This window comes from Mandrillus leucophaeus, unplaced genomic scaffold, assembly GCF_000951045.1.
Source record: "Mandrillus leucophaeus isolate KB7577 unplaced genomic scaffold, Mleu.le_1.0 Scaffold49, whole genome shotgun sequence".
Classification (NCBI taxonomy): Eukaryota; Metazoa; Chordata; class Mammalia; order Primates; family Cercopithecidae; genus Mandrillus; species Mandrillus leucophaeus.
This window is the reverse complement of record NW_012105253.1, coordinates 5,047,543-5,066,620: the sequence shown is the minus strand read 5'-3', so window position 1 is coordinate 5,066,620 and position 19,078 is coordinate 5,047,543. Positions and strand designations below refer to the sequence as shown.

The 19,078-nt window shown below is 37.3% G+C and overlaps 1 protein-coding gene across 1 annotated transcript in view; it reads right to left on the bottom strand.

Annotated features, from left to right (window-relative positions):
- Positions 1-19,078, bottom strand: part of DGKI (diacylglycerol kinase, iota) — a 481,484-nt gene that overhangs the window by 124,789 nt on the left and 337,617 nt on the right. Inside the window, exon 21 of the mRNA XM_011995483.1 lies at positions 2,615-2,715. Coding sequence (XP_011850873.1) covers positions 2,615-2,715 — 101 coding nt within the window. The remainder of the gene's footprint in view (positions 1-2,614; positions 2,716-19,078) is intronic.

The window sequence follows — 19,078 nt, the reverse complement described above, 5'->3', positions numbered from 1 at the left end:
GTTGTGCAAATTTCACTTAATTAATGCTTCTGAAATAACATTTATTTTGGCATGCACCTCATAGATGGACTTAAACTTGTTTTTCTCTTTATACTCAGTTTGAGCCCTGTCAGCCTTCCCATGAATCTGTATTCTGTTTCAAGCTGGAACCAGGCTAAAGAGCAAAGGTGAGTAGGAGTGAATCCAGAACCTCAAAGGATAAACTTTCCTGAAAAACCACAGGTTAGAAGCACCATCACCACATATTAAAAGTAGAATCACTGCCGGGCGCTGTGGCTCACGCCTGTAATCCCAGCACTTTAGGAGCCCAAGAAGGGCGGATCATGAGGTCAGGAGATTGAGACCATCCTGACTAACATGGTGAAACACATCTCTACTAAAAATACATAAAAATTAGCCAGGCATGGTGGTGGGTGCCTGTAGTCTCAGCTACCTGGGAGGCTGAGGCAGGAGAATGGTGTGAACCCAGGAGGCGGAGCTTACAGTGAGCTGAGATTGCACCACTGCACTCCAGCCTGGGCGACAGAGCAAGACTCCGTCTCAAAAAACAAAACAAAAAAAAAGTACAATGACTGAGTTGGTCACTTTTACTTCTAATCCTTTTATTGATTTCTTCAAATCCAAATCATTGGAATGAGTTTTTAAATCTTCAGAATAACTCCTTTATCCCCGTTTTGAGGTTTCTTTGTTCTTTGGGGTCCCAAAGACACTGTTGAATTTATTTGGCTTACCTTTATGCCATCACTTCCCCCCATTTGACTTAAGAAGTTTCTTCACGTAGAGATTTTATCACATATGCTGAGTAAAGCACTTGCCAGAAAATGTCATCTTCTTGGAAAAACTCAAACCACAATTACCTCCAGCAATGGTGGACAGATAATGCCACAGAAAAGATAAAACAGATAATTGAAAGCTACAGATAAGCTTCAAATCTCATTTCACCTAAAAATTTCAAATGTGTTCCCACTCCAAACTGAATTTCTTCAGAGTTGATGGTAAGTTGCAAAATATTACTTGAGATCTGTTATCTTCTTTTAAGAACTGTTAGCTATTTGTTTGGAAGCTTAAAACAAGAAAGAACATAAAACACTGTTCTTTATGATTAGCAACCTTTAGAAGTCAATGTAACTTACATTGTAGCTACACTTCCCACCACAAAAATATATGTCCATCACTTTATGGATCAAATTAGATTATATGCTAGTCTGTCACTTATATGCTCAATTATATTAGAAAATGTAATATGTTGTTTACAGAAGGAAGAAATCTAGAGGTTTGGGGAATTGCTCCTCCTCCAGCTCAGACTTTCCTATCAAAGGAAATGAATGTAAAGTATGGAAGTGAGAAGGCTGGGGAGAAGCCAAAAGGTATTGATGTCTAAGGAAAACAATGTAAAGGGTTAAGGAAGCTGAAGCAGCTGAGAGAATTAAGAAAGAAAATTCACAGCAAATTCTCTAGTAGATTCAGTGATTAGGCTACCAGGGATATGGCTCCTCACCTCATGCCAACTTCAGATTGTAGAACCCCTGTACCCAACCCTGGGATTATTCTTGGACCTCAGAATTTCCATCCACTAAAGCTTACTTTAGATCAGTCTCAGAAACCAGAGCTCAGAAAAGACCATCCCAGGAAGGTTTTCCTACTATTAGTCCTGCCAGTTTTAACTATTTTCATCTTTTACACAGGTAGCGAGGTCTACACCTAGAGACCATTTGGGGACTGGGTTCATAAGTCTCTAGTTCTACATAAAAGTAATTTATTTATATCAGCATCATTAGCTATTCCCTTGGACACCAGTTTGCCTTATCTTCTTTGACTTTATTGCAGTTGACTATTGGCCCCCACATTTAGGAAGGAGCCAAGAACCCTAATATCTAACACTCTCATGGTCTTAACTTCTTCTGGCTTATTTTAACCAATCACCTCATAAATTATTATATAGACAGAGATTTAAAGCGGTGATCAGAATGTACCAGAAAGTAAAAAGTGTCCAAAACATACCAATTGACTAGTGAGATGAACTAACAATTAGCTATGTATTCAAAGCAGCATACAGAAAATACATACAATGAGAAGCAATTCATATGTTGACTCAAGTGTAGGTTTCAAAAATAATGACACCTCATCATCAATGAATCACTTTATCATCACAACGTTCCTGTGGGCCCTTCTCTGACTTTATATAATAGCATAATATCTAGAAGTGCTGAATGTGCCTCTTTGCCACACCTATGTGACGAATGAGGGCAGTGTTTGCTAACGCAGGCTCCAAGAAGAGATTTGTGTTGTCTCAAGAGTTTTCTGGATGGTGCGATACCATTGGTATCACCAACTTTTTGCTTTCCTCATTTTAGGCAAATCTGAGACTAAAGTGGCAAATAAGCCAAGAGTTCCTGACTTGGCATCCACAGCAGAATTTTAATCAGCTGCTTTCCTCTTCCAGTTCCTTTTTCTGTAGCCCATACATTATCACTTGGAGCTCACATGTTACTATGTTTCGCTTCACTTCTCTAACCATGATTTTCAGGCACAAGGATAAATGAATCTACCCATCAAACCAAGGAGGATCAAGAAGCTGAAGAGAGGCTGATCACAAGAAATCAATCCAACTTACAAGCTTCCCGGAGTTTCTCCTTGTCATAGTGGAATCCTTCATAGTCTTGCAAACTGATTTTGTTCACCCGGATCCTCAGACGATCTGGGACAGACTGGGGACTGCAAAACAAGAACCGAGTGATCAGATACAAATGAGAGAGTGGAATTGGTAGCCATGCACCTGAAGGACTAAGGGCAATCTTATCTCTTCATGTTTAGAAGTAAGAGTTCACATTCAAACTGGAAAGGTGGGTTCCTTATCAGAATTGAACAGTGATCTGGAGAACACTTCTCCAGAAACCAAAAGTTGCTGGAATTTAGGTAAGAATATGGAAATATGCAGAAAGAGCCTTTGGAGACCACTTTTATATCGTATTTTCTGTTGAAGTTTTAAAACATTTAATAAGATCATGTGCTTGTTACATAATAAATTAGATTCAGTGAACTGAAATAGTGGGAGGTGGACTGGAGCTTTAAGAACCACAGACAGATATGCACATCACAGTAAGACATGGTCAGGGGCAGCCTGACCCTCAGAGAGATGGAAAAACTATCTTTAAAAAGCAGACTAAGAGTCCAGAAGCCACAGGGCTGAGACTGAAGTAGCTCCACACAGCTCAATAGCCTCTGACAGCACCTCTCAGTCAAAGCGTAATACAATAAACACTGCTTGTGATGGTGGCTCTGAGCATTCCAAAATGAAGAAAAATGTTTAAATATATATAGTGTTCTTTCTTTAGGAAGATAATGAAATGTGTAACTCATTTTGAAAGAATTCAATGAATACTGACTCCAGACACATATTAAGCAATAAAATGGTGCAGTACCAAACTTTCTGAACATCTATTCACTCCCTAAATGTCTATAACTCGACTCCTTGATTTTCTTAAGCAATATTTTGAAAGTGGTTTAATCTTGGCCATTAGTTGAGTGAAATAATCTGGTTTCCATCACCACCACGATGGATCAATACATTTCTTCAATATATTAATATAACACAACACCTACTTGTCTTCGAATACTACCTTATACTGGGATTTCATTGGTTGAGAGAATTTTCTCAGACAGAGGCTTCTCTTTTTTTATATATTAAATGGTGATAAAAGTCACCACTGACTAAAGTCATTGACTAAAGTAGAAAGAATGGCATTATTCTTTAATTTTTCCTGTAAAGGAGGAAAAGGAAGGAAAGAAGAAAATAGAAATAAAAAAGAGAGAGAAAGAGGGAGGGAGAGAGGAAGGGAGAGAATGAGGGAGGGAAGGAAGGAAAACAGGAAAGTTAAGAATAGATGAAAGAAGGGAGTATTGTGTCTACAATATTAGGACACCCCTCTCTACTTCACTTCAAACACACACACACACAGAAACACAGACACACACTCATTTAATTTCAGTAAAACTCTGAAAGAGGGAGTAAAAAAATCTCATTCTCTTGTCTGAAGCCTCATTTTAGTGCAAAGTATAGTAACTCCCTCCATATGGAATCCTACTTTACTCACCCAAAATAACACATACATAGCAAACTATAGATACATATGTGCACACTCACACATGGTACATTCTCTCTCTCTCACACACACACAGTGAGACAGAGATTTAAACTGTGGCTATTTAAAAGTGTAGATATACGTGCACAAATTCTAAAGAGAGATGGTAGACAGGTAAAAATGTCTGAGGTTCACTGGCTTAAAAAAGTCAGTATAAAACTACAGAGATGGATATTTCTGGGGGAAATTTGAAAAGACAGATTCAACAGCTATATTGATCCATCACTCGAAGTGTGTTTGTTGAGTATTTACTTTATATTACCATCATGCTGGACATCAAAAAGGTATTGATGAATAAAGCCGAAGCATTTAAGTTGTGGTGGGAGATATAGCTTGACAGTATATTTGTAGATACAGACCTTCAGTTAGCAGAACAGACCTTGAATATAATGAAAACTCACAACATCATTTACAGGTAGGGAAAGTGAGGTTCAGAAAGATGAAGTGATTTTAAGGACACATAGCTGCTAAGCAGCAGTGCTAAATGCAAAGCCTTGGACCCTTCACTCACCAGTTTCATGTTCTTTCTCTGCTCCTCTGAGGAGTTCAGACTCTCTTGTCAATGAATAAATACCAAGAATCCCATGGATTTGACAGCAAAGCTATAAAGTCTGGATTAGCGGAGTCTGATGATCTCTGCGTGCTGCTCAGATTTCTTTCTTTACCAATAAACAATCATCAGGCGGGATGGTTAAGTAAACCAGAGAACACTGGGCAGAGAGTACAAATGAATGTGTACGTCTTTATTCATTTAGAGGGAAGTATGGCTACAACATGCTGTGAAGTGAAAAAAAGTCACGAATAATTATATATGGCATAAGCTCCTTCATATCAACTGTGGACTTTAGGAGTTTGTATATGCAAGAGAAGTGCATGGAGACATGTCCAACGAGCTGTTGCAAGTTGCTATCTCTGTGTGGTGAAGCCTGGGCATTATTTTATATCAAGTATAATTTTTAAGGAACTAATATCATTTTAAAGGCATGTCCATATGTAAACAAACAATAATGCAGGACAAGAATAAAAATAACGCCTATAGCAAAGAGTGTTAGGAATTAGATGCAAGTAGGGAGGAAAAAATTTATGCAATTAACACCACACAGTGTTCACATTAGATTTTTATCACCAAAAGTGTCTAATAATCCCTTTATTTCCAAGTTCACTCAACTGATCTGCAAAGATTGTAACTAGAAAATATTTTCCTGCACACATAGCAGATAAGAGGGAAGCTGGAACCATAGAATGTAGTGGCCTAGCAGACCCCAAAAGGAGAAGTTGAGTGGGGGCAGATGTTGAATGAACTCTATCTAAGCAATTTTTTGAGATAACAGTAAATCTAATGGCAGTGGGCTTCAGTCTTCTCTACTGAGCTGGAGGTATCAGGACTAAGACCTCACTTGAGCAGTACTTGCAAATGGGAAACGAGATTTGGAGAATGACTGCTAACCAGTTCCTGGGCCCTGCTTCCTAGAGCTCCCCGATTTGGGGCTTACCAGTGTGTATCACCTTTCTCAAAACCCATAAAGTGGCTGCTCCCTGTCCACATGCATCTACCTCCCAGGTTTTCATCTATGCCCTCTGATTCCAACCCATGCACTGTTGTCTCCTGAACCTCTGGACACCCACTACTCTATCCTAACTTCCAGGGGGCACACCATGGCATAAAACAGACACTATTATTTGAATCAAACTTTATAGATCCTAAATGAATTCACATATGTTCTCAGTTCATCTCCAGAATGATCAGCTAAGCAAGACAGAAGAAAACAGAGACTCTCTAACCACCGCTTAACACTTTCTCCCATCTACCTTCCTACACATTCGCTCCCTTGCTCTCAGCTCCCATCCTTCCTCAACAACTTGCAACACTTCCCACTTTCCCACTAGCAGCAGCTTACTTAAACCCAGTCTTCTGGGCAGGGTATCTGTTTTCTTTTTTAATCTCCTATTAAAAGATGTCCCAGTTGAGACTCATCAGCAAATTTTAGGGCATTAGACCCTAGGGTCAATAATGGAAAACCTTGAATCATTTGCAACCGTGGTGTAAACAGCAGGTATGGGAGGCAACACAGCAAACTGGTGAGGAGCTCAGGCTCCAAGTCAGATTGCCTAGATTTCAAGTAAAATTCTCCCAGTTCCTAGTTAATCAGGAAACTCTGAGCTTCAGTTTCCTCCTATGTAAAGTGGAGATGATAACAGTATCCACCTCATAGGCATATAAAGAGAATTAAATGAGCTGATACATGTGATATGCTTAGAAAAATGCCTGGCACATTGTCAGTGCTCAATAGATTTTAGCTATTATCATCATAATAATTACTCTGAAAATTGTTCTCCTAGATAAGGTCCTACCTAATACTCAACAGCATATGCTGCTTCTGCCAGATACTGGAAGATGTTTAGAGCACATAAAGGAACCTCCCTAAACATATCTGACAAGGTGCTGGGCTTCCTCTGGGGGGAGATTGTCTAGCTTGGCTGGGGGCATGACATTTTACACTTCTGGGTCCTCTCCCACCTAGTATTTTTAAAGGCCAACTACAAACATGAAAACAGACAGCTAGAACATGGGGGAGTGGAGGGAAGTACATAGAGATTAAATGAAAGCCAAGTCATTCATTTTCGTACCTTTATGTCAAAATATATTAGTGTCCCATTAATGGCTGACTGAAGGCAGAGGATGACAAAGCTGTTCTTTGGAGTCTGTGGAATAGCACTGCCATTAGTTTGCTAAAATTAAATTTTGTCTGGGAAGTTAGTAGAGCACAGAAGAGACAAACAACCTGGGTAAAAATAAATTTGCCTTCCTGCCAACATCTGCCACAAGCTACTGCCATACTGATTAGGCTCTGGATCAGGGGTTCTAAACCTGGCTTCCATGGAACATCTCAAACTCCCTAGAAGAGATTCAGCAGTCTGTGAATTCCCTTTCATATTGGGATAATGGCCTAAACCTGTCGCCTTCTCACTAAGGCAACAGGTTGAGGTCACTACCCCAATTCTCTGCAACACTGTGATTGAGATCCTTATGCAGAGTGGAAGTTCATGACTCTGGACTTAATTCCCAAATGTCTCCCATGAGCACTTTCTCAAGAACCATAATAAGAGTACTTGTTGAATCACTCGGGTGGGTTTCCAATAACCTCCATGCCACAGCTTCCCTTATCCATGTTATACACACCTTTTACCCTGAGATTTTGGAAGGGAGGTGGACTGACTTTCCATCAACACAACTCCCTGAACACTCACTGCTATTCAGTTTACACCTAAATTGTGCTATTCTCTGCTCTCCTGTAGATGTTGCCATAGCTTCTTTCTCAACTGTTCCCGTGGAGAATTTCAATCCATCAGAGTCATATTCCTCCCTAGTGCCCTCAAATGTCTTCCTCCTTTTGATCAATTTCTTTAGTACACACTATTCCTCTCAGACTGATAAGAGATGCCTCTCATTCAATCTCTGACCCAGGCCTAATCTCTTTATGGATAAAGTGGATGGGCTGAGTGTTTTGGTTCTCCAGAGTCACTTTCAAACCACAAACTCCATTAACTCATTCTGTCACTGGAAACATGAAGTATATAGGAGTGATATCCTTTAATATTAAGACATGATAGCAAGTGGATGAAGCAAGATGTATGGTCAAAAAACTCAGTTCCAATCTAAATGGTCAGAACGCTAAAGTTACCTTCCTTAAACATTTTGTGATCTGAAAATGGGACTGATAATAGGAATGTAGTGAGCACTAAATGAGACATATATAAGGCAGTTAGCACCTTCCTGGCGAATAATAAGTGGTCAAAAACAACAATAGTTGTTGTTACTATTATTATCACCCTAGCACTTCTGCAATTTCCGCAAGCCTTATATTTTTTATTCAGTCCTAGATAATAACATCATAGCTGAAGCCAGAGTTGCAGCTCTAATTAGCACTTAGTAGACAGCAAACCTTAGCAGAATGAGCATCTGTCAACATCAGTAGGGATACAAGATTCAGTGGAATGTAGCTATCCACAGTCTTTTGGATAATAATGCAAGTAGGGATGGTGAATATTTGCAAGATTTTTTTACTTTTTAAAGATATTATGAAATAAATATTAACTCATGTTGAGACAAGATTCTTAAAGTTACATAATCATTCTATATTTTGTACCTTATAAATATCCTGTTTTCATTAACATGTCTTAGATAGTTCATTGTAAGGCTTGCCCCTTGTAACACTCACTATGTAGAAACATTGATTTTTATAAATAATTGTAATTTCACCAGGCATTTGCTACTCATATAGAGTTGCTTTTCTTTCATGAGACAGAAAAGCATAACTTTGTCTGCCTTTCACCCTTCAGCCCCGATTTAATAGTAATAATGAATTGCCTTAACTTCTTTCAAGCAATTCTACCTGATCATAATCTAGATATAATGAAGTATGTTTCTAACTAATCTAATAGAATTCATTTGAACTGGCTCTTGTTTTATAAATAGTTTTATTAAAATATGAATTTATAGCATGAATTCAAAGCGTGAAAGGCTATGAATTCACACTATGAGTCTCTTCCTCCTCTTGGCATCTCCAGCACCTAGAACAATGCCTAGTCCACATTGCTTACAATAAATGTTTTTGAACAAATGAGTAAATGAATGCAAGGAAATCAAATTCCTCTGCCACCAGACATGGTTCTGATGCTATAGCACAGCTTGGCATTGGAGCATTTCTGAGCTGCTTTCTAGCAGTTTCTCCCTTTGTGAAAAAGGCATGACTCTGATTTGGTGGTCCATTTCTGTCCTTTGATCTCTGGATCAGGAAATAAATTCATGTTGAATTATGCACCCACTTTTTATCTCTAGTAGAATCTACACAAATAAAAAGACAGAAGAACCTACCAAAAGTAGATATCCCCATCAAAAAAGTAAGTAAACCATTTCAGAACTACCCATTCTTCAATTAAATAACGGTGAACCACAAACATCTATCATCACATTCTTCTATCACCTATCAAGTTGGGCCTTATTTTTTTATTTTAAATTTTTCTGGGTACATAGTAGGTGAATATATTTATGAGGTAGATGACATGTTTTGATACAGGCATGAAATGCATAATAATCACATCATGGAGAATGAGTTATCCATCCCCTCAAGCATTTATCCTTTGTGTTATAAACAATCCAATTACACTTTTTAGTTATTTCAAATCGTACAATTAAGTTATTGACTACAGCCACCCTGTTGTGCTATCAAATAGTAGATCCTATTCATTGTTTCTTTTTTTTTTTTTTTTTTTGTACCCATGAAGCATCTCCATCTCCGCCCTCAACTCTTCTCAGCCTCTGGCAACCACCCCTCTATACTCTATGTCCTTAAGTTTAATTGTTTTGATTTTTAGATCCCACAAATAGGTAACATGCAACGCTTGTCTTTTTGTGCCTAGCTGATTTCACTTAACATAATGATCTCCAGTTCTATCTGTGTTGTTGCAAATGACAGGATTTCATTCTTTTTATCACCAAATAGTATTCCATTGTGCATCTATACTACATTTTCTTTATCCATTCATCTGTTGATGGACACTTAGCTTGCTTCCAAATCTTAGTGATTGCAAACAGTGCTGCAACAAACATGAGTGTGCAGATATCTCTTCAATATACTGACTTTAATATATTGATTTCCTTTCTTTTGGGTATATACCCAGCAGTGGGATTGCTGGAATATATGGTAGCTTTATTTTTGGTTTTTTGAAGAACCTCTAAACTGGTCTCTATAGTGGTTGTCCTAACTTACATTCCTACCAACAGTGTAAGAGGGTCCCCTTTTCTCCACGTCCTTGAAGCTGAGCCTTATTTAAATATTATTTTTATTCAGTGGCTTCCTTTGGCAACTTGCTGCTAAAATGCTGAAACATATCCCGGTACATTTTTGAAGTATCACTGACAAGAACCTTTCCAAAAATGTATCCAAGTAGTCCTCTTTACATTGAACAATAAAACTAAATTGAATCAAGGCTTCTGAACAGAGATTTAAAATGAATTTCTGACACCTGCCAAGTTCAGACAGAATCTTAATAATTCAGTTGTCCTCTGCCTGGAGTAGGCAACAATGCCTCGGAAATCTGAAATAAATTGTACAGAAGTTTTTGATTCTTAAACCAAGCATAAACCAAAATCACATTAGCAGCAATCAGTCATGCGCTCCCACTGCCCAACATGCTTTCCTGGAGAAAGTACCTTCAGAGGTTATTAATTCTTTCTTGATGGAAGTTGAGTAAGTTCTCAGTCTCTAAGACATCCATTTGTGAGGAGATAATAGGATATGTTACAGCTTACAAATTCTTTGAGGCAGCTATTCTTCCAGTCCTTCTTATAAGATCATGGAAGTATTATAGAGTCAAAAGCAATCTTCAGTCTCATCTAATTCAATATTTGCTATTCCATCTGATTCTACACACCCCTAAGACTGCATCTTCAAATGGCTATTCTAAGTCTCTGCTTGATCCTCATCCAGCAGTAAGATGCTAATGGAAGTGGCTTAGTCTTTGTTCAGGCTAACTTAAGCATTTGCAAATTCTTCCTACAGTCTAAATCTTCCTCTCCATAGTCTGTGTTTATTAGCCTATCTACCACTATTTTTAGGGAATGGGCTTTTAAGTTACAAAAATAATCAGTCACACAGACTAATGTCAAAAGAGTACAAATGTTAACCACTAAAGCCAGACGCATATCAAAGAAATATTTGCTGCCTTGATGGTTAAAATATTGCAGACTATGAGCATCAAATGTCAATAAATTTTTATGACATTGGCTGAAACAGAAATTATTTTTTAAATTTTTTGGAGATCTTCAAAGTCACATTGTAATTAAAATTTTAAAGCATCCATGGAAATTTGTAATAAATTTCTATGCTTGGGGGGGCTTGAATGATGAGAAATTACTTAATGGGTAAAACATATGCTATTTTGGTGATAGATACCCTAAAAGGCCTGATTCACCACTATGTAATCTACGCATGCAACAAAATTACACTTGTACTCCACAGACTTACAAAACTTTATAAAATGAAAAAAAAAAAAATAAAAACTATGCTTTTGAGGATAGATTTTTCATGTGTGATTAGGTCAGAATCACTGGCCAGAATGGGGACCACTCAAAAGGATTTTGCTCAAAGGAAAAACTCACTCCCATAACTAAATTACCACATGGTTATTCTACAGTGTGTTTTCTGTTCAGTGTTGTGTTCATGGTATTTAAAGGGAAGCAAAGTTGGAGACGAAGCAAGCAGTGGCTTCCCTCAGTGGCACTGCAGGGCAGGTTAACAAGCATAGAGTTTCACCATTTTTGTTTTAGAGGAAAATAAACAGACTAACAACCTTGAATGATATTTCAAATTCTTCTGACCACCTGTTTCCTTTTGTGGCAGTGAACGTCATCACTGTTACTGGCTTGTTAATCCAATTCTGGAATTTTATGTGGAGCCATCCCTACATACATGTGTTATGACTTCTTCCTCTTGTTGCCCACCCAGGCTGGAGTGCAATGGCACAATCTCAGCTCACTGCAACCTCCGCCTCCTGGGTTCAAGCGATTCTCCTGCCTCAGTCTCCTGAGTAGCTGGGACTACATGAGTGTGCCACTACGCCCAGTTAATTTTGTATTTTTAGTAGAGATGGGGTTTCACCATGTTGGTCAGGCTGGTCTCAAACTCCTGACCTCCTCGGGTGATCCACCCACCTCAGCTTCCCAAAGTGCTGAAATTACAGGCATGTGCCACCACGCCCAGTTAATTTTTTATTTTTAGTAGAGATGGGGTTTCACCATGTTGGTCAGGCTGGTCTCAAACTCCTGACCTCCTCGGGTGATCCACCCACCTCAGCTTCCCAAAGTGCTGGGATTACAGGTGTGAGCCACTGTACCCGGCCACGTTATAACTTTTTATTACCAGAGTCACAGATTTATTTTTTAAGCCACTGAACAATTCATTGCCCCAGAATCTCAAAGTTCCCTCTCCATAAGACTATACAATAGTTACTTTCTCCTTTTCCTTTACTCATGCATATTAAATTCACCTGACTTTCCTTTTCAGTAGCATTCCCCACTGTGGTTAACTCCCTGCTTCCTGAAGCTCTTTACTTTTGGAATTCAGTTCAAAACTCTCTTTTGGTTTCGCAACTAAGTTTCCAGAAGCTCCTTCTTTCTGCTGCAATTTATCCTCCTCTAAATCTTAAAGAAGCAAATACATATGCTTCTTTGCTTCTTCCACTAAAACCCCTTTAGACCAAGGTACTATCATCTTGCACCTAGACTAATTGGCCCCCTGCATCCAAAAATTTCTTCACACTGCACACTGTTTAAAACATAAATGTAATCATGATACGATGATTTTACTCTCCCCAGTACATCATGAACTCTTCAAGGACAGGATGCCCAACTATATTCATCTTTAAATCTCCCACAACGTATGTTTATTATGAGGCTTTCAATATGTGTTAAATTACTGATCCTCATATGGACTTCCTAAATTTGCAATGAGAAAAATTCTTTTTCCTGACAACTGACTACATTCTTCATCACACCTAATCATGTGTGATTAGGCCAGAATCATTGGCCACAATGGGGACCACTCAAAAGAATTTGATTCAAAGGAAAAACCCACTCCCATAACTAAAACCAACAAACAAGAAATAATATCACTGATTATGCATTACAGTATTGCTGTACCACCTTCCGGTATCAAGTTGAGCCTCTGGCTTGCCCCTGCTTAATACAAAAGAGAATAATTTCTACTCATTATCAGATATTATTGCAAATTTAAGTCTCATGAAGATGGCGTCTTCTGCCCTGATATTTGACGAACTGGCAATTAGAGATGACAACCTTAAAAAAAGTCTTTTAAGGTAAGAGTTCTAGACTTTAAGTTCCCACACACACTCTTTTTACATTCTTTCATGCTTAAGGAATGTAAAAGATGGACAAATATCCTAATAAAAGACAAACGAGAAGTAAGTACCACAGGAAATAGAAACAAATGGAAATTAGACATACAGATAACATGCATTCTCATAGGAGAATTCTGCAAATTCCAACTGTTGAGATGAAGAAAAATCAAGAACAGTTGGAATGGGAACAAGTAAAAACTCAAGCTGTCTTTCATCACATCAGGCCAAAATCATTTCCACTTTAAGAAGTAAATCCATGTAATGAAGGTTTCCTGGTTATTAAAAATGATTAAAGATTCTATCACAAAACACTAACATGAGTTACTTTTAATACCATAGCCTGCAATCAGTGGTACCAGATGGAATTCTCACAGCATGGAGAATTCTTTTACTGCCGATTGGAGGGAGGATTATTCATCACTACACTTAGCGGAGCAAGGAGCAGTTGGGCTTGAACCAATGAGACATAAGAGGACAATGTTACTCCTAAGCCATCAAAATGGATTTAGATCTCATGTGCTCAGGAAGACAGATATTTTCTGCTTCAGCTTTCAGTTTCTACAAATCAGAGGGATCTCTGAAACTTAATTGTTATTTAAAATGCTAAAAATCTTCCCCGGGATTTGCAATCACAAACTGCTATATTTTCCTGTTCTTATTTGCAACCGATTCACTTTCATTGCTAGAATACGGTGTGGATGAGGTGTTATGATTTGTGTATTTTTAAAATGTCATTTTACAGAAGAAAACACTTGTGGTCTTGCACACCTACCATGAAGAACACCAAAACTAGGCTTCTGACTACTGGTATAGTCGCTAACCTTCTAGTAACTCTAAGCACTTTAATGAATTAAGTGGTGGTATTTGAGTGTCTATGTGTAACTTTAAAACAGTATTTTAACCAAAATAGACTATGCATAATCTTTAAATATTGAATACATTTCATCTACAAACCAATAGAAAAAAATCAAAGATTCTGAATTTTTATAAATAAAAATATCCAAAAAAAAGTAGTCAAAATTCATGAAGCAATGAAGCAAAAATAGATATTGCTATCTTAAAACAGGGAAATCATATAACCCAATTATTTATAGAAAGAATGGTATGTATGAGCTACAGGACACATTACTACTGAAAAGCTACTCTGCAAATTGTGTGGTAGTAGATCTGCATTTCCAGGAAACAGGCTCAGTCAAGGGAAGACACCATGTTTTGTTTTTATAAGGGAAATAAAAAGTAAGGATTGGCCTGACAATAAGCGGCATTGCATAAAAGGCATTTTCTTAAATGGTTTTAGCCTTTCCCATAAAATATTTCATGAATGAATGTATATACTTTCCTAAAATCTGAGTATCAGAGAAAAAATCATTGCAGAATTGTTGTTTTTATTTTTCTTCATTAGTAGGTAATTAGTATTTTACCTGGTCAGGTTGACAATTGCTTGCCAAGGTCCTGAATCCTCAGTGGGGAGCTACATTTGGCTCTGGAGAGAGACATAGATGGCCCCATAATTCTATTCATCAATCTACAGCTGTGATGTGTTCCCACTAGACCAAATTTTCTTGTCAGAAATCCAAGAAGGAAGAACTGAGAGTCCTCTAAACCTGACCCTCCCTCCTTTCCAATTTGACCCGTTTAGCCAACTGGGAGGAAACCTTTCATTACCTTTCTCTAATTCCGGATCCAATGACTAAGGGATTTTATAAACTACTCTTATTTTTTGGAAACATTTGTCTTGTCTTCGTAAAAATGACAGAATAAAGACATTTCTAGAACAGAACTTACAACAATGACACAATAATTATATCAATATAACAACTATTCATCAGCAAAAATAACTCTGACAAAATTTGATAGTAAGGTTGAGAAAAAGAGTTCTCCAAAATATACTTTTATGGGCGGACTGATGGGTCAGTTGGGGCCAGGTGCAGTGGCACCTGTAATTTCAGTATTTTGGGGAGGATCACTTGAACTCAGGAGTTTGAGGCTAGCTTGAAAACATAGTGAGATTGTCTCTAAATACTTTTTTTAAATAAATAAATAGGCATGGTGGCATGCACCTGTTGTCCCAGCTTCTCAGGAGGCTGAGGCGGGAGGATCGCTTGAGCCCAGGCGTTCAAGGTTGCAGTCAACTATAATAGTGCCACTACACCTCAGCCTAGACACAGAGTGAGACCCTCTCTCAGAAAAAAATAATGAAAGTAAATAAATAAAATAAATTACTTGGATGAAGGAGAAATAAACACAAAATAACTAGTTAGATATTTCGACGCCATAAATATTAAAAAGAAAACAATGAAAAAGAAAAAATAATGGTTTTATTGATAACATCATGATAGAATGTGAAAATAATTTGGAGTGCCTTTGCTTGTTCCGTTTCTTTCTCTCCTTTCACTTACCATATTAAAATAAATCAAGTCTCTATTAAAGGCAGCAAACCAATGTATTTATAAGACAAGACCCTTTACTCAAGAAAACATACTTGTTTTACTTTTCCTGGACAACAAAATAACATCAAGTCAAATGACACAATCACATCCCAATTAGAGGACATAAACCACCTTTCTTAAGAGCAGTAAGGTCTAAGTGATTACTTTTTCAAACAAATACAACTATAGGTCTTTATAATATATTATAAGGCTGAAAAGCTTTGGCCTTTTTGTTCCATTTGTAATTCTTCCAATGGTACTTTAATTTTATTTATCTTTTTTTCTTAATTTTTAAAATGGCCCAAGATGAAAAGTGTTTTTATTTCAGTCAAATACCTGGGCTATAACTATGGAACTTCGTGAATCATTTATAGAATTTCATTTTCTGACACAAAATGTGATGAGTTCTAGGGATTAATTAAATGTAGCATCAACAAATACTTTCTTTTTATGCTTTTTAAAAGGTACTTTCTTTTCATTTCATGTAAGTGTTTCAGGGTGTTATGACAGACCAGCAAAACTCAATCAAATTGGTATAATTAAATTGAAGCCTTCCTACAAATGAAATGCACCTCGCACTCCATTGCCACTTCAGCAAAGTAATCCAAAATAAATACACTCTTGGAAAGCTCAAAACAAACATCTAGGTTTCTTTGTTGATATGTCAGAGGATAAATGTCAGTGGAGTAAAAATCGAAATGCCTCTTTTTCCTTCCTGAATGCAGCAAATCCATTAATAACATTGCAGTTATAACGGTCAATTTAAAAATATTTAGTTCTTTTGTTTTGCTTTGTTTTGTTTTCTGGGTGGGGAGTCCATTTTTAAACAAATATTTTACTCACAAAGACTAACAAAAGTATTCCTTTTCCTTCCCGTTTATAGTCTGTACGTATTTCTGTATATTTTTTAAATTACAATCATGCTTTAGGAATTCAGATTTGGACAAAAATTTAAAGTACATATTGTTCAACCACCTTATTTTACAGGAAGTGAATTTGGGTCCAGAGATGTCAATAACCTTATTGTATCTATATAATTAATATGGAAAATCTGTTATAAATAACAGGGTAATGTTCTTCAGCTCTTCTTATACCCTTTAATAAAAAATATTTTAAATAAGTAAAATATTTATACAAATAATATACACAAATTTAGTCTTCAGAAGGTGAAACAAAAGGAAATGTAACTAAAATTCAATCAAATTTATCCAATATGATGCTGTTATGTACTAAGTTATCTGTCCCCCAAATTGGTAAGTTGAAGTTCTAACCCCTAGCACTTCAGAATGTGACTGTATTTGGAAACAGGGTCTTTAAAGAAGTAATTAAGTTTAAATGAAGTTGTTAGAGTGGAACCTAATCCAACATGACTAGTGTCCTTTACACAAAGAGGGAATTTGGACAGACATATAAAGAGGGAAGATCATATGAAGACACGAGAAGACAGCATCTACGAGACAAGGAGACAGACTTCAGAAGAAACCAACCCTGCTGACACCTTCATTCAGACTTATAGCCTCCAGAATTGTAAGGAAATAAATTTCTGTTGTTTTAGCCACTCACTCTGTGGTACTTTGTTATGGCAATCCTAGCAAACTCATACAGATATCTACTAAAAAGTTGCACTAAAAGAACTAACTCGTTTTGTTCTAATCCTACAACCAGTGTTTATAAAAAGATAAATAATGGAAGAATGAGAGAAATCTAATTTTTAATTTTCAATAATTCCAAACTGTCCTGAGAATCTCTGCCAGTTTGCTATCCCTGCCCTGGCTCTTCAGACCTTAATTTTCACTTATCTATTAAAAACATAGAAAAAATCTAAAAAACAAGTGTTGTATTTGTTGGACTAATTATATCTCTAAAGTCAGATTTCTATTTTTGAAATTTATTTTTATTTTTTAAAAATTTCACAAATGTTTCCCCCTCCTTTTCCCTGCCAAACATACCTGGCACATGTACTATACCCAACCCTTCCTGTAAACTCTCGCCTTTACCCCCAAGTCTGAATTCTCTGCAAGAGCTCCCTTATTCCCTGCACACTCAAGCAACAAAACCTGCAGTAAATATCCGCTGCACTTCTGAAGTAACCTTTTACTATATGAAAAGTGCTGAGTGGTAAGACTATTTCTACACCTATGAGGACATGAATAATTCATCTCTAAAAATAAATTTGACAGCAACAAGATAGAATGTTAAATGTGGAGGGGGCCCTAAGTGTATTGCGCCTTTACGTAAGTGGACTGATTGCCAAGCTCTGGGTTGACTGTTACTAATATAAGAACTCAGGAATAATTCCTCCACTGTGGATGTCAGCATGACGTTTCCTGATAAGCCTGTTTGTCAGTTCAAACACCACTCCTTACGATTCTAAAATACTTCAAATTATTTAGCGGTGCTATTTTTAACTGGAATTTGTCATTCTGAAATTTTATAACAACACTTGAACTATAAACCTATGACACCAAAGATTCACACATTTGCAACACTCAGAATTGAATTATTATTATTCATACCAAGTTTCCTTTAAAAGTGTATATAATATGATTGGATTAAAATATATAAATAATATAAATATACATACATACATACACACACACACAAGAAATTGACCAGAAGTGATACTGACAGCAGAGGTCAATGCCTTAAAGGCTATGATGTCAACTTTATCAATTTACAGCACGCAATCATAAGCAAGTTTCCTACCATTTCTTGTTCTCTGTCTTCTCATGTAGGGAATGAGACTAGTAGCAATTGTGACCTTAGAAGTTAGTAGGGTGTTAAATTTGATCACAGAGCAAGGTGCTTAGGTACATATTACGTCTCTAGCTAAATGTAAAAATCCACTTTGGTTCTTGCTGACAGAAAGGTGAGACGTGAATTATGCTTACCAAGGCAGAACAGGGCCTGGCCTCCCTGCCCAGTACTCAGAACAAAGGACAACCCCGTCTTGTCCCATAGCAAGTCTCATCCACTTCATGTTACAGGTTTTCTGGGGACAGATTTTCTTATGACCCTAAGGTCATGCTTTGAATTCTACCATAACAGAACTTCAAAGCTGATAGGAATTCCAAGCACCAACGGCCGTTTTTTTAATATCTGAAAAACTGAAATGCAAAAGGTTAATACGTGGCCTATGTTACACAGACAAATGCAGGGTTCCCCCAAATACTCAAATCAGAAGGATGTTACCATAAGGAAAGAGGGGTTGCAGAATAAGGAGGAAGATGCTCCGGCTACAGACCCATGGACTGCTTCTGCTGCCCATTTTCTTTGTGTCACTAGACCCCTCAGAGTGCAATGGAAGACCAGGCAGAGTGAGGGAACTCATGGGAGAAATTCATTTAAAAATTTCAAAAAAAAATTTTTAAAGTTGCAGTCTGGGCTCTCATGGAAACTGAGAGATAAAGTGTGGAAACTGGCATGAGCTGAAGTCCAAGTAACCATTAATTTCCTTTCTTTGGAATTATCCATTGCAGATGTCTGTTTTATGGAACTAGTAGAGAAGAGTGGCATAACAAGAGGAAAGAAGGGATGACATGATGGTATGACTGAAAGTCAAGAAACTGTGCACAGTCTGAAGTGAAA